The sequence below is a fragment of the Lygodium microphyllum genome, chromosome 7 (genome assembly GCF_053477565.2).
Source record: "Lygodium microphyllum isolate KBCC chromosome 7, Lygodium_microphyllum_v1.1.10, whole genome shotgun sequence".
Classification (NCBI taxonomy): Eukaryota; Viridiplantae; Streptophyta; class Polypodiopsida; order Schizaeales; family Lygodiaceae; genus Lygodium; species Lygodium microphyllum.
In genome coordinates, this window is record NC_141141.1 from 27,686,177 (window position 1) to 27,694,090 (window position 7,914).

A 7,914-nucleotide genomic window follows, 5' to 3' on the forward strand; every position below is an offset into this window, starting at 1 on the left:
GTTCACCTTGAATGACAAAAGTCTTACCATCCCTTTCAAATTCCAGTGTATTATGGTGATAGCTACGTTTTAAGGATGGTTCCAATCCCCACAGCCACTCCCTCCCTAGAGCAATATCAGCTCTTTCCATGTTCATTATTTGGAAATCAAGCTTATCTTTATATCCTTGAATCTCGATTTCCAAATTGGATACCATTGTATCCCATATTTTATTGTCTTGGCCTTGCATCATACGAACAACATATTGATGCTCACTGTTTTGTTGCGGAAGTTTCAATTTTTTGACAAGTGCATAATTTATAAAATTATGTGTGGCAGAGTCATCAATCATGACTCTAACCCGTTTTCCAGCTATCAATCCATGTACTCTAAGTAAATCATGTGGCCCAAAAGTAGGCTGCCACATAGAAGTTGACATACAACACTTATGTTGTACATCCATGTGCAAGACCTCTAAAGATTTATACTTTTCATGGCCCTTTAATTCTAAGGTCTGCACTACATGGATTTGTTTTTCTTTTCCCTTGCCCTTGTCCTTATCTTTTCCTTTATCTTCCCCCTTTTTCTTTTGAGGGCAATTCCAAGCAGCATGGTTAGGGGATAGGCAATTAAAACACAATTTTTCTTTTTTGGCCTTATCAAAGTCATCAGGACTCAACTTTGGCCTCATATATGGTTTCTTTTCAAAAGGTTGTTTTCTACCCTTGAAAAATGGCATTTTTCTTTTAAATTTGCCCACAAATTTTGAGGTTTCCAATTCCTTAGACTTGGACTCCGTATCAGTGGGACTAGTGAGTGTACCTGGACGCGTACTATCTTCATAGATTAATGCAAATTTAATTGCCTCTTCAAGTGTCTTAGGTAAACTCCGTTTTACTTCCTTTTTACAGGCTTTATCCAGTCCCCTAATGAATCCTCTTGTTTTTTGGAATTCATCAATTCCTTCCAATTTGAGGATTATCTCACGATATTCCTCCAGATATGTCAGTAGGGGTCGTCCCTTTTGTCTGACATAATCCCAATCTTCCCAATTTCTTTCCATTTCATTTTTAGGAAGAAATTCTTTTAAAAAGACGGATTCAAATTGAGCCCAAGTTTCAGGTACTTTATTCGCCTCCTTTAAAGTTCGCCACCACTTATATGCTTTGGGCCCCAAAGTTAAACTGGCCTCCAGTGCTTGGAGATGTGGTGGGGTATTTTTTAATTTATGTAAATCTTCCCATTTTTGGAGGAAATTAAAGATTGTATCTTTATTCCTATCTTTTTCCTCCCCGTAAAATTGAGGTGGTTTCATATCCTTTAAAACCGGATTATCCCTCAATTTATGATAAGTTTGGGGTTCTTTAGGATCTCGCATAGTCACATCTAAATCTTTCGATGAAGATGGGACATCCGAGGTTTCTATCTTATTTTTATCTCTTTCCAACAATAAAGTTAATTGAGATTTTATTTCAGTAAGTGTTTGGGTTAAAAATTCCATTTGAACCCCTTGAGTTTGCACACGAGCAGTAAGATCATCGAATTGCTCTCGCGTGGCAAAAAATTCTTCCCATTGTTCTTCTTGTATGTCTGGTTCATGGGGATCTACCATAGGTTGATCCCCTGAACTAGAACTTTCCATTACCCTTTCTTTGCCTTTTTCTGCCATTAATACATTGGAATTGGAAAGCAAAAATAAGAAATTTGCATACAAGATAAATTACTTCCCTGATTTTAATGGCAGGCTGTGGCATCAATCGTATATGATATTTTTCTGTCTGTCTCACAGCAATTGTCTCACGCACAGCAATCGTGACACATTTTGCCTCCTTTGAGCACCATCAGATCACGTTTTGCCTCACGGCTGATGCCTCACGACTGATGCAGCTGACGCCTCTTCTTTTATTGACCAGAAATGGAATCGTGTTATCTCGCGCTGGTTCTGGTTCGTTGTGCAGGCGTTGACCAGAAACGAAATCCTCTTTTTGCCTTTCGCCAGTCGACGGACCAGAAACGGGTCCTTGTTTCTTTTCTTTTTTCTGCCCGTAACGTTTCTGCCCATAACGTTAGATGCCAGAAACGTTAGATGTCACATTAATGTGACGTGGCGTTACTCCTCTCTTTTGTTTTCCTTCACGGCCCATTCCGACGGCCCGTCGTGTTTTCACGGCGCCTGGTTCCAGACACTCACGCGATGTGACGTGGCACTTCTTCCGTCCGTTTTTCTTCACGGCCCGTCGCCTGGTGCTCACGCGATGTTACAAAGACTGACGGCCTGACTGGCGACTGACAACCTGACGAATTTCTGACAGTTTGACAAACGATTATCGATCTGAGACATAGAACCATAGGCTCTGATACCAATGATAGATGACAGAGAGTCCGAAAACTCAAAACGATGAAAGCACAAGTATCCTTCACCTCCCAGCCACGCCTAGATAAGTGCTGGCCCTCCCTTCGGGTTCCTTTGCCAGTCGTCAACTTCTCTTGAGTCCTACTATTCCTGGACTCTCTTACTCTCTAGGCTTCCCTTAACCCCGTTCGGGCGCCCAAGAGCCCGGACGGTCATTCTCGTGCATGTTCCCCTAAATTTACCTTAAAGTGACATTAAATATCACTTATAATGTCACATTCCACATTTATGACCTTAATGTGACATTAAATATCACTTTTAATGTCACATTAATGTCACAAAATGGCTATGAAGATCAAGTAGATGAAGTGTAGAACACTCTTGTAGTAGTCATTTGTGCCTTAGATAGCTTGAGAGAGAGCTCAGGGAAGCTACTATATGTATATCCTCTAGATCACCTGCATTCAAGGCCTATTTATAAATATCATTAGTTGTGAATTTTTCTTGAATAAAGCATAACCCTTTTCTATTCAATACAAAGATTATAATCCCTTTATACTACACCCTTTTGTATGTAAAAAATGTATAAAAATAGTATTTTAAAAATACCTTATTTTGAACCCATGTGATGCACACATATATTCATGAGTAACTTACTTGAGAGAGAGATATATATACAATAAGATAAATCCACCATTGGAGCTTGAGAAGAAAAGAGAAACTATGGTAGCCATGAAAGCGTCATAGAATGGTGATCAAATTACTTAGCAAGATGCCAATTGAGCCTCTCCATAGTCCACCATTCAAGTATAGGTGAAGATCAAAGAGATATGTAAAGATCTATGGCTATAGACTCCATGAAAGCTTCAAAGGGACCTTGAAAAGAGGAAAGGAAAAGCATGTCTTCATTAAAAGTAGCCTCGAGATAAGTCTTCGCTAACTCCAGTAAGATCTCTTTCTTCAAAATGACTTTAAAAAATGCCAAGAATTGAGTGATGACTTGCTAAAATGACATTGTTGCTACCAAATTTGTCCAATCTCATGTGTAAACCTTCAAATATGGAGTCTCCCAATTGTAGATGTCTTGCTAGTTATAGTCCTCCATGTGCTATACCCATAGTACTTATCTAAAATAGAATTCCCTAGTAAGTGAAAATGAGACTAGATATGAAGAAAAGGAAATAAGAATGGATCAGACCTATACTTTGAAACCACTTGTAATAATGAGGGGGACCTAAGAGGAGAGAGAAGAGTATATAAGAGAGAGAAAGACTGACAAAGAGAGAAAATGACTAGGAAAGGAGAGAGAATGATAGAAAGAGTTGAGAGAAAGAAAGAATAGACATGAAAGTTGTGCTTAGAGTTGAAGAAGATTAAACTTAAGAGGCTTTGTATTATTCATCAATGATTATTGAAAACTAACTCAACTAACTCTTACACCCTTCTATACTTGTGGTAGGGTGGCGAAGTATATTCTTAAAATAATTATAGTTATATATTATATATATGCAAGATATTAACATAATAGTTAATAATAATATATGGGGGGACTTCACACGCATAACTTTTGTATGTTTCTTTTTTGGGGAGGGGGTGTGCATGATGGACCTATCGTGGGGGAGGCTACCTTCTCACAAGTGACGGTTGTGAAAGGTCTAGGGGGGTCTAAAGGGCGGCACGTGCTCCCCAAGCTTTCCTTAATATATAGAATAGAATATGAGTTCTAACTTGTGAGCCAAGGTTAAACCCAAAGGACTAACAATTCTAAGATAAAGACCCAGCCATATGTATTTGTCAACGTACATTGAAGACTTAGCAATCCTTTTGCGGCAGTTTTGCCAAGTCTTCAGTCCAGGTAGAGTGAGGGGTCTCTTGCATAAGACTGGACGTTTGGAAAACAAGTTCGCGAAGAAAGGTAGACGGCGGACGCGGTGTTTAACTGTAACATTTGCGTGTTGGAGACGACGTTATTGACCTTTTATCGTGCTCGACCCTTCCTTCGGCTGAGCAGTCTTACCGTGTTACGTGTTTGTGAATTCAATTGGATATATCATGACACAAAGACGAAGACCCAACTCACAATTGAATTCACAAACACGAAAATCACAGTTATCGACGACGTCTCAGGCTTATCGACTTCTCTCCCGTCTTCTCTTTAATTCTCCTGCGGTCTCTCCTGCTAGTCTAATTACAGTCACAGCGCCTCTGGCCTCACGCCTACATCAATGCCGGCAGCTCCTGTAGACGTTCATGATGTTAGTACTGCAGTCGACGATATTGCTGGTCATGGTAAATGTTTGTGTCGTGCAGATCTCTACCAACGGATCCAAGCCATCGTGAATCCGGCGGGCGCGGCTACACCTTCGACGGCGCCAGCTGCAACGGCTCCTGGGATGTCGACCTTGTGCACGAACGTCGGTCATGCAGATCATATAAGCTCCGATGCGACGGTGGTAGATGCGGTGAGGTTGCTCCACCGCTGCATCTGCGCCGCTGATAATATAAATAGAGCTTCTTTTAGAGGCCGGGATCGCGATTATGATAATAATGATGGGTACTCGACAACCACGACGTCGGCGCAGGCGCAGCTGGAGGCACGAGACGTATCCAGGGCAGTACTGATGGCGGACGAGGAGGCAGGAGGGGGCGGAGGACTGCTGGAGGAGCTAGTGAGGGTGATGATAGCGACGATTTCAAGGGAGGGAACGGTGTTGCCGGACCGATATGGCAATGGCGACGATAGTGAGGCGATGATGGCGTCGAAGGCGATGACGATGATGGTGATGGAGGTGGTGGGGACCCTTGCGGGGGTGTCGGCGGAGGCGGCGGCCCGGTGTGTGAGGGCGGGGGCCGTGAGCTCCCTCACGGGCGGCCTCTCGGCCGGGCGGTCCCTCCTGACGGTCCCCGCCCGCAACACGGAGAAGGCGCTGTCCCTGCTCCTCCTGCTGGCCTCGGCCTGCCCCGAGGGGAGGGCGGCCGGGCGAGCCCAGCTCCCAAGCCTTCTCCCTGCCCTCGCCAAGAAGCTCCTCCGCGTCTCCGAGAAGGCCACTGCCGCCTCCATCGCCATCCTCTCACTGCTCCTTCTCCCGCACCACAGTAGTCCTCATGGGGTCTCTCCTGCGTTTACTGATGCCGATGATGATCGCCGGATCATTGATGATATGAAGGCCTTGGCCGCCTCCAGCAGCCTCGTCGGCAAGCTCGTCCTCGTCCTCCAACTTCACCCCATCGACCACTCCACCACGCAAAGGGCCCGTCGCCTCCTCCGTCTCCTTGCCAAATGAATTATTTTGGCCATGATCTTCGTGTATTTCTGCTGGATGTATTACCAAAAGATTGGTCCCCTCCAATGACGGGAACAATGACATTGACTTAAAACATTCCACTTTTATATTCTGGCTAGGGTAGGACTAGGGTAGTTGTCCTAGTCTAAGGTTAGCCTATGTTTTGTGTTTCCACAACCTAGCAAGTGGCATTCATTTTTTAGGTCATAGAGAGTAGCTCAAGCTGAAATCCCATGATGGGAGCAAGAGCTAGCTATGATCTTTTCCAAAGTACGGATGTGAAATGTAGGGAGCACTAACAAAAGTATAAGACTCAAAAGTTTGTATATGAATGTGAAAAGTAGGAACATTAGTGTAAAATACTAATTAGCATAAAAACTCATTGGATATGAATGTGAAAAGTAGGCACATTATTGTAAAATACTAATTAATAAGCAAAAGGTAAAGTTTGGTATGGATGAGCAAGAGTCAAATACAACTAGCTATGTAGTATTACTACAAATAAATGCTACAAATGAAAATAACAAAATGTAGAGAAATCCAAAGATTGGCTAGGTGGATAATCCCATTGCAAATGCATTGCCATAAGGGAAGAGAGAAAAATATAAAGTACACACATCTCATGTAAGTGGGAAGTATGATCCTTTTCTAACGTAAAAGTGATAAGTAAAATGTCTATGTCGAATTAAAAGGTAATCTATGAAAAATGCTCAAGAATAAAGGAAGTGAACAAGAACACAAAAGTCAAGAAATGACACACACAAGTCGATTTTAATGCAAATGTGGTCAACATAATGATTTTCATGGCATATGGATGGGTAGTGTTAATTAGGACTTTGGGGAAAGCACAACTTTATGTAAATCAACCACTACAAGGATATCAGGCTATACTGACGTCGATTAGCGACGACAAATAGCAACGCAAATAGCGATGCAAATAGCGACGGTACCCAAAGCAAAAAAACATGGGCCGAAACCCGAGTGCATTACATTTCACGCATTCACGAAAGAAAGTGAGAGGGAGAGTGATCGTCTTGCTGAGAGGAAAAGAAAGAGAGAAAGAAGGCTTCTCACCGTCACTGCCACCGCCGTTGTTCGCGAAGAAGAGGAGGAGATGTATGGAGGGCGAAGAGCAGCCACCGTCGCGAAGAGGAGCCGCCAAACCCTTCTTCGAGTCTTTACGATGATTGCATTCTCTCTCTCTTTTACTTGTTTTTTGTATAATTTGTGTATATAGAGAGAGGGAGAGGAAATGAGAGAGAAAAAGAGGGAGGAAATGGGAGAGGGAGGGGGAGGAAATGGGAAAGGAAGAGGGAGGGAGAGGGAGGGAGAGAGAAAGAGAGGGGGAGGAAGAGGGAGGGAGAGGAAATGAGAGAGGGAGAGGGAGAGGGAGAGGGAGAGGGAGGGAGACATTAAACATAATAGGGAAATGAGAGAGAGAGAGGGAGGGAGAAGAAATGAGAGAGGGAGAGGAAAGAGAAAAAATGAGAGAATGAGAGGAGAGAGAAAAAGAAAGAAAAGATGTTAAACATAATAGGGAAAGAGAGAAAGAGAGGGTGAGGGTGAGGGAGGGAGAGGAAATGAGAGAGGGAAAGGAGAGAGAAAAAGAAATGAGAGAGAGAGGAGAGAGAAAAATCATTAAGCCTAATAGGGAAAGAGAGAAAGAGAGGGTGAGGGTGAGGGAGGGAGAGGAAATGGGAGAGGGAGAGAAAGAGAGAAAAGGAAATAAGACCTTACAATAAGCTCATCCTAGGCTCATAGGAGTTAGGCCGATCCTCAACAAACCTAAGGGATATATGGCTAGAGAACCCTAGCACACTTGCACCTCCTAGCATAATGTTCTTCCTACAAAGAGACCTCTTATACATGGGGCTTGTCCTAGTCTCCACCATGCAAGTATACAATGAAGCCAATCAGCCTATCAGTTAGAAAAACATTCATTTTTCATAACATAAATTCAAAAATAACTTTGGATATTCCATAAAAATCAATCTCTTCTTAAAAAGACAAATACAAAAAACTAAAATAGCATCATTCATATGCTTCGCAAAACTAAAATAGCATCACCACAAGATCTCTTAGGAAAATCATCTTCAACTATCAATTTTAATTAAAAAATATAATATAAAATCACTTGCAAGGAAGGACACTCTTTTATCATTAACCCTCTTTCTTCCTTAGAATAGTCTTAGGAACAAATTTATGCTTTAACAAGCATATATTTGAACATAATAACTATTTTAAGGTTTATTCCATGAGTAGTAGTAGTATATATGCAACCATCAAGCTAGAGATCAT

The 7,914-nt window shown here is 42.3% G+C and overlaps 1 protein-coding gene across 1 annotated transcript; it reads left to right on the forward strand.

Annotated features, from left to right (window-relative positions):
• Positions 1–4,419: 4,419 nt before the first annotated feature.
• Positions 4,420–6,015, forward strand: LOC148033297 (uncharacterized). Its single transcript, XM_087682254.1, has one exon. It carries the CDS (start codon positions 4,558–4,560, stop codon positions 5,614–5,616), a length of 1,059 nt encoding a protein of 352 aa, XP_087538380.1. The 5' UTR covers positions 4,420–4,557; the 3' UTR covers positions 5,617–6,015.
• Positions 6,016–7,914: the final 1,899 nt, after the last annotated feature.

Bases quoted from the DNA above. Each gene is read 5' to 3' on its own strand.
- LOC148033297 (XM_087682254.1), top strand. From the start codon at position 4,558: ATGCCGGCAGCTCCTGTAGACGTTCATGATGTTAGTACTGCAGTCGAC.